The 17533-nt window shown below is 56.2% G+C and overlaps 9 protein-coding genes across 9 annotated transcripts; 6 read left to right on the forward strand and 3 right to left on the reverse strand.

The window, feature by feature from the left end:
• Positions 1 to 367: 367 nt before the first annotated feature.
• On the forward strand, positions 368 to 2152 carry MAM_06630 (Major facilitator superfamily domain, general substrate transporter; the record flags this gene model as incomplete). Its single annotated transcript, XM_040825428.1, has 3 exons — positions 368 to 603; positions 758 to 1422; positions 1578 to 2152. 3 exons carry the CDS (start codon positions 368 to 370, stop codon positions 2150 to 2152), a joined length of 1476 nt encoding a protein of 491 aa, XP_040676639.1.
• A 612-nt stretch (positions 2153 to 2764) lies between these two features.
• On the forward strand, positions 2765 to 4257 carry MAM_06631 (Major facilitator superfamily domain, general substrate transporter; the record flags this gene model as incomplete). The annotated part of the gene is made up of 2 exons (XM_040825429.1): positions 2765 to 2918; positions 3032 to 4257. The coding sequence occupies 2 exons, from the start codon at positions 2765 to 2767 to the stop codon at positions 4255 to 4257; spliced, it is 1380 nt and encodes a 459-aa protein (XP_040676640.1).
• Positions 4258 to 5320: 1063 nt separating this feature from the next.
• MAM_06632 (uncharacterized protein) lies at positions 5321 to 6385 on the reverse strand (the record flags this gene model as incomplete). The annotated part of the gene is made up of 3 exons (XM_040825430.1): positions 5321 to 5775; positions 5868 to 5996; positions 6079 to 6385. The coding sequence occupies 3 exons, from the start codon at positions 6383 to 6385 to the stop codon at positions 5321 to 5323; spliced, it is 891 nt and encodes a 296-aa protein (XP_040676641.1).
• Positions 6386 to 6802: 417 nt separating this feature from the next.
• MAM_06633 (uncharacterized protein) lies at positions 6803 to 7139 on the forward strand (the record flags this gene model as incomplete). The annotated part of the gene is made up of 2 exons (XM_040825431.1): positions 6803 to 6854; positions 6934 to 7139. 2 exons carry the CDS (start codon positions 6803 to 6805, stop codon positions 7137 to 7139), a joined length of 258 nt encoding a protein of 85 aa, XP_040676642.1.
• Positions 7140 to 7719: 580 nt separating this feature from the next.
• MAM_06634 (uncharacterized protein) lies at positions 7720 to 8034 on the forward strand (the record flags this gene model as incomplete). The annotated part of the gene is made up of 2 exons (XM_040825432.1): positions 7720 to 7798; positions 7877 to 8034. The coding sequence occupies 2 exons, from the start codon at positions 7720 to 7722 to the stop codon at positions 8032 to 8034; spliced, it is 237 nt and encodes a 78-aa protein (XP_040676643.1).
• A 272-nt stretch (positions 8035 to 8306) lies between these two features.
• MAM_06635 (TRI14-like protein) lies at positions 8307 to 9438 on the reverse strand (the record flags this gene model as incomplete). The annotated part of the gene is made up of 2 exons (XM_040825433.1): positions 8307 to 9201; positions 9266 to 9438. 2 exons carry the CDS (start codon positions 9436 to 9438, stop codon positions 8307 to 8309), a joined length of 1068 nt encoding a protein of 355 aa, XP_040676644.1.
• Positions 9439 to 9915: 477 nt separating this feature from the next.
• Positions 9916 to 11349, forward strand: MAM_06636 (transposase; the record flags this gene model as incomplete). Its single annotated transcript, XM_040825434.1, has 1 exon — positions 9916 to 11349. One exon carries the CDS (start codon positions 9916 to 9918, stop codon positions 11347 to 11349), a length of 1434 nt encoding a protein of 477 aa, XP_040676645.1.
• Positions 11350 to 13689: 2340 nt separating this feature from the next.
• On the reverse strand, positions 13690 to 14394 carry MAM_06637 (endoglucanase; the record flags this gene model as incomplete). The annotated part of the gene is made up of 1 exon (XM_040825435.1): positions 13690 to 14394. One exon carries the CDS (start codon positions 14392 to 14394, stop codon positions 13690 to 13692), a length of 705 nt encoding a protein of 234 aa, XP_040676646.1.
• Positions 14395 to 16154: 1760 nt separating this feature from the next.
• Positions 16155 to 17037, forward strand: MAM_06638 (Fungal chitosanase; the record flags this gene model as incomplete). Its single annotated transcript, XM_040825436.1, has 3 exons — positions 16155 to 16250; positions 16317 to 16670; positions 16777 to 17037. The coding sequence occupies 3 exons, from the start codon at positions 16155 to 16157 to the stop codon at positions 17035 to 17037; spliced, it is 711 nt and encodes a 236-aa protein (XP_040676647.1).
• Between the last annotated feature and the right edge of the window lie 496 nt (positions 17038 to 17533).

The following is a 17533-nucleotide window of genomic DNA, read 5'->3' on the forward strand; positions in this document are numbered from 1 at the left end:
CCTCACAAGAGCGCCAGGAAGGCAGTTTATTGATTGCTGGCCAGGCCCCCGACGATATTTCCACGCGGGCTCAGCTCAGACCATGCCAGGGGATGTGGTTATCAAGACGGTGACCCAGATATCGAGCTGTTGATCCTTCTGAGCGCGCGTATTTGAAGACGGCCGTGTCTTGTCTGCCTGCCGATTCCGCCGAAAACACTTCTTGCGGCATCCTGTGTGACGGCACCACCTTGGTCGTGGTTTTTTTCTGGTCTGGTCAAGGACAAGAAAAGGGGAGGCTTGCGGCGATCTTTTGCCCCGAGACGAGACTTGGTCTACAGACGCTGTGCCACAAGAATCAACCTGCTGGCTACAAGGCACCTCGACGATGCATATCTCAGAGGAGGCACCCTGTGGCCTCCATTCCTCGCAACAGCAGCAGCAGCAGAAGCAGCAGGCACCGAGTGACTCGGACGATGCGGCGACGGATGAGCCCACCGTCATTGCAACGCTGCCGGAGGGCGACGTCCTATCAGAGGCAGAGGCGGCCAGGCTGCTTCGGAAAATCGACTGGCACGTCCTGCCGATGCTATTTCTGATCTACGTTGTGGCGTTCCTGGACCGGTGAGTTGTCGCCCACTTGCCCCAAGAAGAAGAAGAAGTCTTGGTTTTGTGTTGGCCTCGATGCGATAGCGAGCGATGGCGGCGGCGGCGGCGGCGGCGGCGAGCACTACTGTCTACGGAGTACACCAAGTTTGTTTGACACGATTCGCACCAGGTCCAATGTTTCCAACGCGCTCACCATGAGCATGCCAAAGGAGCTGGGCTTGACGGGCCAGCAGCCCAATGTTTCACTGGCCGTCTTCTTTGTTCCCTACATTGTCTTTGAGATCCCGTCCAACCTCTTGATGAAGAGGCTCTCGCCGCATGTCTGGCTGTCCCTCTGTGTGCTCGGCTTTGGCGTCACGGAGCTATGTCAGGGGTTCATCCAGAACTACGGCGGACTGCTTGCAACCCGCTTTTTCCTGGGCTTCTTCGAGGCGGGCATATTCCCGGGGAGCTTCTACCTCATCAGCTTCTGGTACAAACGCGACGAGGCCCAGAAGCGCTTCACCGTCTATTTCTGCTCTGTCATTCTTGCCTCGGCCTTTGGCGGGCTGCTGGCATCGGCCATTGCCAACATGGATGGCCTTCAGGGGAGAAGCAACTGGAGGTGGATCTTTATTCTCGAGGGGGTTCTCACCGTCCTGGTCGCCATCATATCCTACTTTTCTGTAAGTGACTTTCCTCAGCAGGCGCGTTGGCTCTCCGAGAGAGAGAAACAGGCCGTGCTCAGAAAGACTCGAGCTCAGGACGCGCATTCCGAGGGAAAGGTGACTCGAAGGGACTTGTGTGACTTTTTCAGTGATGGCAAAAACTACCTGGGGGCCATTATGTACTTTTGTAAGTCCTTTGGCCTGGTTTACACCCCTCTCTCTCTCTCTCTCTCTCTCTCTCTTCCGTCTCTCTCTCTCCCCCTCCTCTCTATGCCTCTTCATCCGTCCCCCGACCCCTTGGGCCATCCACGACCACGAGAATGCGGCACTAAGCCCTACCAGCTGTTGTAGTGCCGGTCTATGCCTTTGCCTACTTCACGCCGACCATCGTCAAGGGGCTCGGATACAACGTGCTGCAAACGCAGCTCCGGTCCGTGCCTCCCTTTGCCGCCGCGTTCGGATTCTGCCTAGTTCTGGCGTACTTGTCAGACCGAAGCGATCGGCGGCTGCCCTACGTGCTCATTTCGGGCGCTGTCCTTGTCACGGGGCTCGCCATCCTCATCACCACCCACGCAAACTTCTCGCTGCAGTATGCAGGGATTTGCCTCGTCTGTATGGGTGCCTTGAGCGCGGGCCCGAGTGTCATTTGCTGGTACCTCATGAACCTGACGGGGCACAAGCAGCGAAGCATCGGGTCTGCATGGATGATTAGTTTTGGGAACACGGGTGGCATCTTGGCCCCTTTTGCTTTTCTCCCGCAACATGCTCCATATTACCGTCTCGGTTACTCGCTCTGCATGGCCGTGACCGTCTTGGGTACCGTCGCCACTGCCTGTTATGCCGTGCTTGTTGCCAGGGAGAGGCGCAGGATAAGCAAAGCTGGTGGAGCCGACAAAGTGCATGTTTCATCGCTCTGAGGAAACAGAAACAACGCAAAAAAAAAAAAAGCAACAAAGGAATTTGCCAAATTGGGGGGAAAGAAGAGGGTGATCCCGGGGGGTCGGTTGAGGAGGGGGCAAGGGAGCCGTGATATAACAACGGCATGTACTCCGTAACACAGCACGAGCTGTGAGGCGAGATGGTAGACATTAGCATCACCGCCAACCAACTATATATGCTCGTCAAGCCTCTCCCTGCCGCAACAAGCACGTCTTGCAGATCCGATCAACACCTTGTGCCTCGTCTGGTGGGTGAGGTCGGGACCGCTCGTTATGCCCAGCTCTCGTCTTGGCGAGATGGCCGTCGAAAGCGGAACAGATGCAATATCTCGGGATATCCAAGGTAGAATACTCCCGCAGCAAAGACAAAAACCGAAAAAAAAATACCCGCCAACCATGATGATTTATTGCTGATGGTCTGACTGCTGACGGGCGTAGACCTCGATCTGGCAGCCCCTGCTCAAGTTGCATCGGGCTTTTCCAAGGCAAGTCAAGCTGTCAAACTTGTCATGTCAAAACTACGGACGGACCAGCACTGACCCAAAAGCGGCCGGCCTGGGCTTGATTCATGTCGACCAACAGAGACGAAAGATGGTCATCTCGGCGACGGTGATCCTGCTCAACTTCAACGTCACCTTGGGCTCGTCCCTCCCCAGCGGCGCCGCGTCGACCCTGAACGAGCACTTTGGCGTCACGGAGAAGCTTCAAAAGCCGTTGCCCGTGGCCGTCTTCCTCGTTGGATACAGTGAGTGGCCGCCTGCTGCACGGCGACTCGGGAGTCGAGGCTGTCTCAGAATCACTCGCGGTCAGTCAACGCTAATTCATCACGGACGACGTGGTGGTGGTGTTTCTTTTCAGTTTTCGGACCCATCATCTTTGCCCCCATGTCTGAGTCCTGGGGCCGCCGACCAGCCTTTCTAATTTCCTTTTCCGTGTACACGGCCTTTACGCTGGGATGTGCCCTGGCGCCAAACTGGCCCGCGTTCCTCTTCTTCCGCTTCATGCTGGGATGCGGCGCGGCAGCGCCCCAGACCGTCTCCGGGGGGCTGTTTTGCGACATCTACCCCGACCTCGGGCCGCGCGGGCTGGCGGTGACGCTGCTTGGCCTGACGAGCAACGTAGGGCCCCTGGTCGGGCCCATCATCTCGGGCTTCACCTCGACCAGGGCCTGGCAGTGGCAGTTTTGGTGTGCTCTCATCCTCGCCGGCGTGAACTGGCCCCTGCTGCTGGCCATGCCCGAGACCTTTCCTCCCGTCCTCAAGGCGGGCATCACCAGAGCCAGAGCCAGAGCCGGAGCCGCGCCTGTCGGTGGTGGTGGCGGCAAGAAGGCGCCTCTCGACCTGGCAAGGAGGGCCAGGATCCTCACGCGGCCGATCCGTCTCCTGTCCGAGCCGCTCGTCTTCTTCACCGACCTCTTCATCCTCTACCAGTACGTCATCTTCTTCCTCTACTTCGGGGCCTACCCCGTCATCTTCCGCGGGACCTACGCCATGCCGGATGGCGTATCCGCTCTCATGTTCATCCCCACGGGCATCGGCGCGGTCCTGGCCATCGCCGTCTTCGTGGCCTGGGACCGGTTTCACAAGCGAAGCGTGGAAAGGGGCAGGCCGTGGGCCCTGCGGGAAGAGTACCGACGGCTCCCCCTCGCGTGCATCGGCGGTCCCCTCTTCGCCCTCTCCGAGTTCTGGCTGGGATGGACGGCTCGGCCGGGCATCCCGTGGGCCGTGCCGGCCCTGTCCGGCGTCCCTTTGGGAATCGGCATCGACCTGACCTTCATGGCCCTCAACAACTACCTGACCGACGTCTACGGCATCTACAGCGCGTCGGCCCTGGCCTCGAGCGTCTTTACGCGAAACGTCCTGGCCGCCGTCATCATCCCCCTGACGACGTATCCGCTGTACGAGAACCTCGGAACCAGCTGGGCCTGCACCCTGCTGGGCGGGCTGTGCGTGCTCCTGACGCCCATTTCGTTTGCGTTTATCCGCTGGGGCCCTGTTCTGAGGATGCGCAGCCCCTTTTGCCGGAAGCTGGCGCGCGAGGGCGGCGCCAACCATGGCGGCGGCGACTTGGTGGCGCCATGTTGACATGACGGGGTTGGCGACTCGCTGACAACTGACAAGGAATACACGAACGCCATGCTGCGATTTGCTGTATGGAGTACGAAGTGGTAGCACGGAGTACGGAGTAAGCGAGGACGCGATGGCCCGGTAGCTGCTGAGCCTGCGTGCTCTGGTCAAACGACTGGTTGCCTCCCTTCCACCGTACAGAGTAGAGTACAGAGTAGCGTGATGAACCTCGTTGGATCTCGCCGATTGTCACCCAGCGCAACGCGCAAGTGACTTCACTTGACTCCCCGGCCCGGCTGGTATGAGACGGCGCTGCGCCTCGATGCCGTCTCGTTCCAGAAGAATGCATGCATATGCGACGCAACGGCTCCCGTACGAGGACGACAAGTCAAGTCGCAGCGCAGGCGTGTCAGACCTTGGTTGCCCGCACATGAACCAACCTCCACCCATCCTTTTCCATGGACGTCGTCGGCGCACAAGGTGCATTGTCCAGGGTCGGGCAAGTTGTCACGGATCATCTGTCCATCATCCAGGGAACACGCCCAGCAACAGCACCAGCAATGGCGTCATGACCCGCCGTGTCCCCGGGTACGGAGTGAGCAGCTGGGGAATAGGGGTCCTCGATGAGGCAAGTGCTTGCTCCTTGACCTTACCGCGACGTGGTGGTTGGTTGGTTGGTTGGTTGTCCCGTCGCACAGGCCGAATGACATGACGTGACGTGACATGACATGACATGTCGGACGAGGCTCGCGGTGGTGGTGCCATCATTATTGTTCGCATCTACGGAGTACGGAGTGTCATCTATGGAAATATCCAACATGTCACTTACTTGGTAGACGGCGGCCAGCAACCGCCGCGCCGTCGGGTTGGCGACGTTGGCACTACTCCATACTCCCATCGTCGGCCACTTCACACGATGGATGCTTTGCGCTCCCTTTTCCCTTCAGACACGGTGCATCCCGCGCCACGGAGGACTGCATGGCCATGACCGCCGTATGACTTTCGGGATAGGCAGCAACTCTCCGAGACGTGGACCGTCACGTACGGGCTCAAGGTTCAACCACGCCGTACAATGAATATCCTACGGATTCTCAGGCAGCGGCACCGCATCCGGCGGCTGACGCCACTCGAAGCCGTCGGGCATCCGCACGGCCCGCGCCTTCAGCCAGGCCTGCAGAGCGTCCCAGTTGACGCACTTGTGTCGCGTGTTGCCGTCGGGCGTGGGCTGGTTGTGCCTCCTCACCCAGTAGTACGGGATGATGCCGGGGTCAAAGTTGCACATGAGCGTCTGCCGGATGTAGTCGACGCAGTGCTCGTAGTGCCGCTCGTACAGGTCCGGCGCGCCCTGCCTGGTGGCCTGCGTCTCGGGGAACGAGGCCATGTGGTGGTCCTGCCAGACAAAGTGTAGGCAATGGATCTGGTGCGTCCCCGTGGCCACGGCGAGGTAGCCGCCTCCAGCTGCCGGGGGGAACTGCACCGCCGTCAGGTTGTGCCCGATGCGCGTCACGTCCTCGGCCGTGACGCTGATGGTCCCGTCTGTGTGCGTTGGAGCGACGGGACGCGCGTGTGTTAGCGAGGGCCGGCCTTCCGTCGTCGAGCTCGACGGGCCTTGTCTTGTCTCTGCTTACATGCCATGAGGTCCTGCCATGCCTGCTCGACCTCGGCCGTGGGCGGTCCCTTGTACGGCGAGTCGTGCCACAGGGAGCCGTTGAACCGGACGTGCAGGTATTCCTCTTGGATGGCCTCGTTGATCGGTGCTGTGCGAGGTAAGGTCAGGTCAGGTTAGCAGCTGGGCGGTGCGTGGAGGGCGGTTTCGACTTGGGCGGCGTCGGGAGTTACAGTAGTAGTTGAGCTTTGCGACACAGCTCTGTCCGCGTCGAGTGTAGGACGCGGGCAGGAGAAACGGCATCAAAGTCATGTAGGTCGCGGCGAGGGCTACGTGGAACAACAGCCACGGCCACGTACGGTTCCCGGACTGCCGAGACGCGGCTCGTTTTTCGAGCTGTTGGTTGACGAGATGGCGAGTTGCTTCATGGCCATCGTCATCATCATCGTCATCGTCATAGTCGTCATCGTCGTCCTCGTCGTCGGTTTGCTTGCGTCGTTGTAGGGTGTGTGGCCACCAAGTCGAGAAGAGGCATCTCATTTTCAAGGCCACAGGAGTCGACGACTATCTGAGGGAGGAGTTGGGGAGGAGCTGGGCATACAACTTGACGCCGCGCTTGACACCAAGTCGGCACGCTTATAGCTGCTCAGTTCGTTGGGTGCACGAAGGAACGGGGTCAGGTAACGAGACGGCTTGGTTCTATCCTGTGCGTGCATGTGGCCTAGGCCTCCCTACTCTGCTGCGACCAGCCGTCCTGCAATGCAACTTCACAATGGGCAGGTCGCTCGGTTTCCTGTTTTCGGGGGGCCTGCCCGTGCTGCGCAAGGATGGACATGGATATAAATGCCGTGCCTGGACAACCAGGCCTTGCCCTCGGACAAATGACCTTGGACCCGTCCGCAAAACTCAGAGTTGCCGAGCGACAGTCTCATCACAACATCTCAACAGCTAGTGGCGATGCGTTTTACACTTCCTTTGGTCGCTACCCTGGCCATAGCTGCCCCGGCAGGTACGACAAGCCACGACGGATGGCTCTTCCGATGAAGATCTTGCTTTGCATGGCGCTTGGCTGACCGATGCGGATCCAGGTGTTTTCAAGCCCGATGGCCTCCTGAAAGTCTCCAACGACGGCCAGGACAGCTCCTACGATGCCACGAAGCGCGGCCATTTCGTGGCGGACCCTTTGCTCCAAGTTTCCGACCATGACGCTGCCAGCTCGTACGAGCGCAGCAACTTCAAGGCGGACCCCTTGCTGCAAGTCTCGGACAATCCCAATGACTCATCCTATAACTAGAGTGCTGGCTCCCCTCTCACTTCTGCCAAGGTCTCCTTTGTTGGTTTAAGGCCGGATTGCTGAGCCGCGGGCTGAGAGGCTGTGGGTGGAGAGCTTGGGACCAGGCGGAATCCAAGGAGAAATTATTTCTATCCGTCTTCAATATTACTCTGGATGTAAGAGTTTGTCGACGCTCGTGAACCAAAGACAGACAGACAGACGGCCTGTGCTACGCATTGACCGTTGCCTCTGCCGCTTGCCTCCGCCGTGGATCTGCACCAAGGAGCGTGACAAGCACAAAACACGGCCTACCATCAGCACGTTTGCGCGGCCGGCGACACGTTTGTGTTGCCATGCACAGTAGCCCATGCGGAATAGTACTGTAGTCGTGTTGTCGTGACAGCAATTCACACACCAACCCAATAAGAAGCGAGTGGTTGTACGCCACTCTCCCATCACTGGCCAGAGGCAGCCATCACGAGAACGTAAACACGGTATAAAGCTCTCGGAAAAATCCCCCTCACGTCGTGAGGCGAAGCCCCGCGCTCTACAACTGCGGCATTGTACCAGTTCCATCCAGCAGAACGGCGACTTCTTCACCATGCCGTCCTCGGCCACCATCAAAGCAAAGGAAAAGTACGAGGCGATGCTTGCAGCCGCCAAGGGCGACGGGGTTTCTCGTAAGTGCTGAAAAACCGAAACAGTGCAGACAAAGCATCATGTCTGGACGGCAGCCCATAACTTTTGATTCGGGGTAGACATGTCGAACCGCGTCGTGGCAACGAGACATCCGTCGACTGGAGGCTGCGAGATGACCAACTCCATCACCCGCAGATCGAGCCACGGCAGCGACACCTCGAGCACGGGGCGCTTTCGAACCATGATCAGAAACATGCTTTCGCCGCCTGCCTACTAGGGCATGGGAGGATGAGTGCGCGTACGGGGGCTTGTGCTTTGTCTGGACATAACATGCACTGTTTGCGCAGTCGACGCGGTTCGTTTTCCGTGGCAGAGATTATGATTATTTTATTCTTTAATACGTCCAAGTAACCCGTCAATTGACTAGATGTGTGCTCTACCTCCATCTATATAATATGTATCCACGCGCTCTCGATGACACGATGATGAAAAGGAAAGACTGCTCTGACCGGCGAGAGAAACCGACAGCATCAGCACAGGGGCGGCATCTTAGTTCTTTCCGGGAATGCGCTTCAGAATCTCGCCAGTGATGTCCTGAAGCGGCACATCCGGCGTGGCAGGGTCGTTGGGGACGAAGGTGAACTGCTCGTGGACTATGTAGACACGGTCGCCGATCTGGACGGTGCCCGTGGGGAAGTTGGTCTTGCCGGCGTCGTAGGTGCTCTCAATCAGGCCCCGGTGCTGGGCCTCGTTCCACAGGCCGTCCTGTGAGTAGAGGACATTGACTCCCTTGAGGTTGTCGTTGACGAGGATGACCTTGCCGTCGAACATTTCGGGCATGAAGACGCCGTCGAGGCTCTGTCCGCCGACGTTTCCGTCGTTCCCGGTGATGGGGATGACGATGGGAGAGCCCTTCTTCTCCTTGACATTGAACTTGACCAGCTTGTTGTCGTGCTGGTCGGCGGCGAGCAGCATGGCGCCCTTGACGACTACGCCCGTGTAGCCCGGGTCCGTCTGGCCTGGGCTGCTCACGTAGTCGTTGACGTACCACCGCTCGACGTCCTTGCCGTTGGGGCGGACCTTGAGGATCATGCCGGGGAACGTGCAGGCGACGAAGGCGTTGCCGCAAGAGTCGTGGGCGACATCCTGGCACCCTACGACTTGCCCGGCCGCGTCGGTAAGGGAGGCGGTCGCCACCACCTCTGGCTTGCCGCTCTTCAAGCTGAACCGGACGAGGTGGTTCGTGCCCGTGACATTTTTGCCGGCAGAGTCAAACGCACTGGCGTCGTTGAAGACGACGGCCAGGTCGGTGCTGGACTGGGGGAGAAGGTCGAGGCCGCTGGCGTGGAAGTTGAGATTGCCCTCAAACCTCGGATCGCTCATCTCGAGGGTGATCTGACGGGTCTTGCGGTTGAACTGCGCAGCGCCAGGTTTGTAAAGCATACTGTTGAGACGAGTCAGTTGGACCAGCATGTGAGAGGAACGGCGCTGCAGTCCGTCGCACGTACCTCATGTAGCACAGGTCGGAAGAGGGAGCGCAGACCATGGACTCGGGACGGAGTCCCCTGGCGGTGTAGGAAATGTTGAAATCTTCACGTTTGGGGAAGTCTTGGTTGGCGGCGGGAACAGCACTGGCGACGACGCCAAGTGCGGCCAACGAAGAAAGGACAGCAGTATGCATTGTGTATGTATGGTGTGTGGCGTATACAAGCTAATGAGTGTCTTGGCCGGCCGAGCTGGATGAACGGAACCTGTGGACGGACTGGAAGCGGAAGCGGAAGCAGAAGCAGAAGCAGACACGGGCAACAATATATATTCTTTTCATGGTACTTACTCCTGGCCCACCACCCGCACCGCGTCGGCATTCGACAGCATGAACCTTGACCATCATCATCGTCATCATCATCGTCTCTCGCAAAACTGCCGAGTGGGAGGAGCGGGTAGTGCGTGGCTCGAGTCAGCACGGCGCTTGGAAGAGTCGAGGTCGAGGCTGCACGGGCCTCGGAGGTGACGGATCCGGAACCAACTAATCGTGCCCGCCCCACTTTATGTGGTTCGGCTAGCAAAAGCCCTCACCACCAAAGGTGGTGCTCGACAGCAAGGCGGGCCGGACACCAAGGCGGGCCAATTTTCAACCTAGACGCGTTGAACCGCGAAAATGGCTGCAACTAGCGTCCAAACGGCAAAAAGCGATGTCGAATTACGTGTCAACGAGGCTCTTGAGTATATTGAGGAAAATCCAGGTGCAAAAATTCGCTCTGTGGCGAAGAAATTCAACGTGCCTCGTAGCCGGCTTCAACGACGTGCTAACGGCGTTCCTGCTAGGAAAGGCCATCCAGCAAGAAATACAATGCTTTCACGAGAAGAGGAAGTTGCTTTATGTAACTATATCGATCGCCTTGATAAGGCCAACTTCGCTGTACGACCTGAATTCATTACAGATGCTGCAAATTACATCCTAAAAGAGAGGGCATCGTCAACTGCCCCGCCTAGGCAAGTTGGAACGCGATGGACTACACGCTTTATCCAGCGGCATCACTATCATAAAGGTCTTCAAAAAAAGATTGATTCAAGTCGAAAAGCTTCAGAAGATGTGACAAGAGCTCTTTCTTATTACAACAAGCTTAAAGAGGCTATTCAGCAGTACGGAGTCCCTCCTGAAGATATCTGGAATATGGATGAGACTGGCTTTCGTATTGGAATGGGAAAGGACCATTTAGTTGTTACAAAGCGAAGAAGAGCGCATCTATTTTCAATGCCAGAAAACAGGGAGACTGCAACAGCAATAGAATGCATTTCTGCTGGCGGCAAAGTTATTCCTGCCTTTCTTATCCTTACAGGGCAAAAACACATGGAGTCCTGGTATCGGATAAAGGAGCTTGAAGCTAATACCAAAATAACAGTCTCACCAACCGGCTTTACGAATGACGAAATTGCAGTTGCTTGGATACAGCATTTTCAGGAATTTGCAACGCCAATAGGCAGATATCGCCTTTTAATCCTAGATGGCCACGGATCACACCATACAATTGAATTCGTTGAATACTGCGAACAGCACGATATAATTCCCTTTGCGTTGCCCTCGCACCTTACACACATCCTTCAACCTCTTGATGTTGTGATATTTCAGCCACTAAAGCATTATCATGCAAAGGCGTTGGATATCATTGTTCGAGACGGCGTGTTGAATATTACAAAGATTGAATTCCTTGCTTGCATTCAAGCTGTACGAAAACAAGCTTTCAAGACTACTACTATTCTCACAGCCTTTCGAAAAACTGGAATTTCACCCTACAATCCACAGCCTGTAATTGAGGCCCTTGAACAACGAGCTGCAATTTACACATCAACACCATCGCCGCCGCCGTTATATCACAACAACTCTTCCGACTTTGAGACGCCCACAACACTCAGGCAGATAAATAAGGTTGCCAACAAGCTAGGGGAGGTATTAGAAGACGATACATCCCTTGAGCCTGAGTTTGCACGCAATATCAGTCGTTTTATCCGCGGCTCTCTTATTGCAGCTACTGAGCTTATACAGACGAAGAGAGACCTTGGGCGTACAATACAGAGAAATAACCATCATTAATAAACAGCCCGGGTGGCGCCGATGTCTTGGCGGGAGACCTGACGCAGGTACGAGAAGGGTCGGGACCGGGACTCGGGTCTGTCTGTCTGTTGGGATGAATACGAAGCGTTGTCCGGAGTACGGGGCAATAAGAATCTGCAACCCCCGTTGTCCCAACGCCAACACGCCGGTCCTGGGGGCTCCCTTGCAGGTTCACGTTGCGGCTTGGTCTGTCACTACTCCGTACATGATCTGTACTAGCATGGCATGGAGCGTGCGGCTCGGATTATGGAGAATCTTACGATTTTGCAGCGCCTGGCGCCGCACAAGCCGCTGGAATGAAGTGCGGCTATCCAGTGGACACGCACCGGGACAACCCTGACGGACGGTGTCGATTGATGACTTTGACGAGGGCCCTCGCACATACATATCAATACGATGATGGGCTCAGCCCGATGGACCGTGATGCCCGGGCTGGCACGCAACTGCGATGAATATATTTACTGTTGGTGCTGCTCATAAAATGTGCAAGGCTACCAAGCTTGATGCCGACCTTCTGGTCTGGTTGACCTCTCCTTTTCATTTTGGCTCCGGCGTAAGATGAAAAATGGAGTTGACATCCGTTAGTCTGGGTAATAAATGCCGTCGTCGTGTCAAGCGCGGCTTGTTTGTTGTCCCCCACGGCGTGGCACTGGCAGCACAGACCGGCTTATGATTGACTCGGGGCCGCACCACGTTTCGAGTCAGTGCTTGGGGTCGGGCGCCCCGGCTACGGAGTACTGACTGGTGGGATTCCATGGGTGTTTCCCCGCCGGGGTACCGAGTATAATGAGCGGTATATAATGGCATTCGCGCGCAGGTGCTTGGTCACCGAAATCAATTTCGCATCTGCCGCGCGTCGCGGTTGACCTTGGATGTGCGGAGTACTCTGTAATGTATCGACAATCTCGGGCTCATCTCTGTCGTTCAACTAGACTGGCCTGGGCATGGCCAAAAAAATACTATTTCAAGGAAAAAAAAAAAGTAACAATCATGATGATGATAAATGAAGAAAAAAAAAAATGAAGAAACTAGCCAGTGTCGTCGTCCAGTCATTCTTCTGGACCTTCGCGGAGCGACGAGAACCTCGCGCCATTGGCCAGCCTTAACCCCGACCGATGTGACCCATTCATTGGCCGAGGCGTAAAGCGCCCACGTCCCAGCCGACCATCCCACCGGCGCCACTCTTCATGCACGACCGAGAGACGACAGTTTGGAGTCTCGACTAGGCATCACGACGATGGGTGCGTTCCGTCCCTGCCAAGTCCCAAATCTTGATGTTCGGACATGTCAAGTTTCCCCAGCTGCTGACAGAATCTTGGTTGGTTTCCATGGCTCACTGATCAGCCAGCAGAGCGCGCACCAACTCATCCATTTGCGCCGGTTCCGATTCCCTTGGCCAGCATGCACCCACGACGCGCCAAAACCCCGTCCGTCTGTGAGTGGCAACGGCGATGACAATGACAATGACTCGAACGCCCCGATGCACGCGCCAAGCCCTGTGCCTGCTTTGCCTCCTCGAGTCGTCATGACGGATACCGAGTACCCAAGGGAAAAACAGAAGCCGTGTTCCGTGCCGGTCCTGGTTCTGGCGTACATTCTGGGAGCCATGACCAACACGCGCCGTACCGAGTCGGAGTACAGTACAGTCGGAGTACACGGCGTGGAATCAGGGCAAAACGACGCAGGGAGATACCCTGCCACTGGTCACTGGTCTGGAGCTGTTTAAAAATAACAAAAAGTTCCATTTAAAAATAACAAAAAGTTCCATCCCGAGTCTCGAGTCTCGGAACCAAGTTCGAATGACTCGCTCTCGGGTATCCGTTCCGTCCCATCTTGAACCAAGGCACACTTGCATCTACCGCTGCGTTTCTCGCTGGCCTCGCCTCGTCTGTAGGCACATCAAACCTGCCGTTCATGACGTAAAATTGTGGCCCAGACTTCAAAGGTCATTCGCAGCCACAATTCCATGACCAAGATTGCAAACTGCCGTGTCTCGCTTTGCAGAAACGCAAGCAAGCAAGCATAGATGGCACATGTGACGTGAGACACAGGCAGGCGCCGCAGGCATCTTTTGCACGGAGATTTTAATTTAGTACCCAAACTATCCGCACGACTGGAGATGAAGTGCGTCCAGGGCGACAGACAAGAGTCGTCATCAGGGTTCATTGGCAAGTATTTACATTGGACGTCTCGGTCAGGATGAAATGCAACGAGCAACCTCGTTCCATACACCAACAGAAAAATGGTCAACTAATCCACGTTGGCGTCTTGTTCCCTCCACATGTGCCACTTGCAAACCGTCTCCGGGAGCCAGCCACCTCAGTAACCACCTCCCCAGTTGCCGCAGCCGTTATTTCCAGGAGCATGGGGTCTGCGCGAGGTGCGGACCGGATCGGGGCCGGGCTGGGGGAAATCAACATCGGTGCCTTCGTAGGTGCAGATGCCGTTTCCAACATTGGCAACAAACATGGCAGGGCGGCTGCTGTACGAGGCCGCGCCGCCGGGCCGTGCCTGTCCACCGCCGCCGGCCTGGACCGTGATGGCCGCGCAGTTCATGTACATCTCGCGGTTGCCCTCGTTGTTGAACCAGGTCCAGGCGAAGAGCATGTCGCCTGCGGGCAAATCGCTGGGCAGAGTGAAGCTGTAGCTGGAGTCTCCTCTGACCGGACAGTTGCCAATGTACGAGCGAATGACTTTCCAGGAGCTCCCGCCGTCCAGGGAGACGGATGCCTGGCAGCTGCCGCCGTTGTGAGGCGTGTGTCCCGTGATGGTCATGGAGTAGGTGCCTCCTGGCGACCAAGTTGCCACCGGCCTGCCCTCCGGGGTGCCCAGATATCTCGCGTAGCCCTTGCACGGGAAGTCACCGCCGTTCGAGTTCAGCGGCGAAGGCATGTCGTAGTCGATGTCGCCGCCGGTGTAAGGGTTGTAAGGAGAGCGAAAGGGAGGAGGGTCTCTCATCTCCATGTGCGCCACGGAAACCGCAGCCATGCCCGTGCAGGCAATAATGACTTGAGATGCCTTCATCTTGCTGGCCTGGAACGAAGTGGCTAGATGTGAGAAGTCGCTGGCTTGCGTAGAAGCAGTCAGGTGAAGTAGTCGGAACTTGATGAATGGCAATACAGTCCGGTCAGAAAGATGGCCGTGGACGACGCATCTTTATACTCCTTCTCTCCTCGATTCATCGTACTCACGTCTTCCACATACGCCTCAGGATTCGGAGACGCAACCACGCATAGTCTCGGAAAAGGGGTTATTTGGGTCAATGCCACTGTCCCCCACGAAGTCTGTACTGTCCCATCCACGGATGGTCCTTTGCCCAGCTTCAAAGGGTGGTGGCTAAGAGGATACCTTCCTAATGGAGCAACATCTTGATACCAAAACGCGGCACATGTTGCAAGCACGGAAATAAGATGCATCGAAGAAGAAAAAGAAAAGAAAAAAGACATGTTTCGCAGATTTTCAGTCATCAGCAATCCGTATCGCAGCAGCAACAGTGCAGCAACGCGCTGGATAAATTTTGCTCAAAAGCTCACCCAACCATCACCACTGCAGTCTACAGGCTCCCCGAAACATGGTGTTTATCCAAGGTGGTTGCCCATGGCCCCGGATGCCTATAAGAACATGTTCCGAGTGGCCATTCACCTACGCCTCCGTAATTTGGCCTCGACGATTCGGCCTCGGAGTCTCTCCATGGCAATGTTGCACTGGGACCGCGGTGAAGTTTCAATCTCCTCGGCCGGGTCCTTCCGCGATGCAGTTTCCTTGCTCAGTCAAGGACTGCAACGTTCCCGGGGACCATCAAGTGATGTGGTTGATGGTGCCACATGCGGTTGATGAAACTTCAGTCGTCAACGGTTGACCCCACGTGGGGCCTCGAGGGTGACAGTTTCGTCCGAGGCAATTAAATATGCGGTATGTTCCATATTCTAGACTACTTATAAGCTGTTCCCCGGCCTGGAAACTCGGGGGGCTGTGATTGGGTCGGCGAGTGTCATCAAGTCGTGGCGGTAGCGGCTCTGCATTGAACTGACGTATTGCGAGGTTTTACACGTCGCACACCGTTTTCTAGATGGAGTTTGCGTGAGTCTTCACGGCCAAGCAAGGCAATAAATGCACTTGAATCAAGCGGTTCTGGGTATTTGCTTCGGTGTGCTGATGTCTGCAATATTACATGCCATATGGCTGAAATGTCCACCGACGCCCGTCATCCTATGCGAGATCCCAGCGGATATCAGAAAAAAGGCTTCATCAGCTATCAACTACCGGAGCTGCTCACCCGTGCCGCAGTACCGGGCGGAACAACATTACATACAGGCTTGACTGTGCTGCAATGAGAAAAGTCCCGCTCCCAGAGACAGGCTACGTTACAACAAAGGCTCGCTGAGCCCGATGGACGTTCATCACTGCAATTCCCCGGCACGGCTTGCAATTGCCTTGCCCCCCCCTTCCTTTGAAAGCTTCGTGCTACTTATGGCTACTGACGTGTTCAAGCCGGCCTCGCGGCGGGGGTTCACCAGCGCGGAGGCTGGGACACCAGCGCCGTCAGAGTGTAGGCAAAAGACGATGCCGATTTCAGATTAGCTCGGGCATTTTCATCTCGATCCATCAATAGCTGGCCCGCCTGTTGATGACTGCAAAGCTTATGCCCCTCAATGTCAATGTAGGAATCATGGAAAGGCTCAAGGCGGACATAAAAGGGGCCCCCGTGTTCCTTGGTCCCGGACGCGTGGGAGTCGACAAGAAAAACGAAAATGAAAATGAAATGAAGCGTTTCGACTTGCACAATGCGCCGCAGCCTCGTAGCCATCGCCATCCTGGGCGCCGTAGCCTCTGCCCATCGAATTCCCAGCCATCTCGAGGACCTCTATCACCGGAACAAGGTACGTTGCCACGAGGCACGACTCCTCCACGCAGTGGTTTCCTGACCGAGACGATTAACTCCGCAGCCTGGGACCTGCTTCAAAAAACTATCCGACATCTTCCATGGCGGCGCGACATATTGTGGAGATGTCCCCGAGGCCATCTACGTCAAGGGAAGCGACGGCAACTATGACAACATGGACATCGACTGCGACGGCGCCAGGTACTGGTCCGGCGAGTGCTCCAACGACGGCGACATTTATGGCCTGGGATATACGGCCTTTGTCGACACCGTCAGGACGTATGGTATTCGTGATCTCGACACCAACGTCCACCCTTATGTGGTCTTTGGAAACGAAGGCTCCAACCCGTCATTCGACCCCCGGAGCATGGGGATGCAGCCGCTCAGTGTCATGGCCGTGGTGTGCAACGGCCAGCTCGTAGGTACCGTCCCGGTTGCGCTGAAGCGACCATTTTCCGCAGCTCGCTCGCCCTCCGCACCCAACGAAGCAACAGATGCGGTTGCTGACGCGGAGTTCCGTCTAGTTTTACGCCGTCTGGGGCGACACCAACGACTTCACCTCTACGGGAGAGGCGTCACTGGCCCTTGGCAGGCTTTGCTTTCCCAAGGAGATTTTTTCCGGGAACAGCACTCATGCGCCCAAAGATGTCTTGTACATCGGCTTCATCGGAAACGATGCCGTTCCTGGTGCCAAAGGCGCAAATTGGAAGACGAAGAATACGGCCCGTTTCCAGGCTAGCATTAAGAGACTCGGCGATAAGCTCGTAGCCGGCATTCCATATTGATACTCCGCGTTGCGGGCTTGAGGAGACCCCCCGTTGTACGTGCGGAATCCAAGCCTCGCGGTGAGGAAGCTGGCGTGCTGTTGTTCATTAACATCCCTCGCCCTTGTGTCGAGCCAAATTTTATAAATGGTACACGTGGGTTGCCATGCGCATACGGGTTAAAATGGGCTGTTACCATGCCAAAGTTACATGCTCATGTATTTGTTGCACGACAATGCGATCAGGGCTTATTATGTATCCAAGGCCTGCGTTACCTCATATTGAAGTTACGCGTCGGCCCCTTGATGTCAAAGCCACTAAAGGTTCCTGTCTAGTTTATTGACTTGTTCGTGCAAGTGGGAGAATTCTGTTTGTTGAATATGAAACAGCGAAGGAAAATGGTAAATAACCAGCTTGTACGAGCTTTCGTTCCGGCATTCCAACTAGTCCCGAGCATCACCCTGGGGATAACGTTGAGCAGGCAAATGATGCCTGCCGGCGGCCTGCCACATCCTTA

The sequence above is a fragment of the Metarhizium album genome, assembly GCF_000804445.1.
Source record: "Metarhizium album ARSEF 1941 chromosome Unknown scaffold_22, whole genome shotgun sequence".
In the NCBI taxonomy this organism is placed as follows: domain Eukaryota; kingdom Fungi; phylum Ascomycota; class Sordariomycetes; order Hypocreales; family Clavicipitaceae; genus Metarhizium; species Metarhizium album.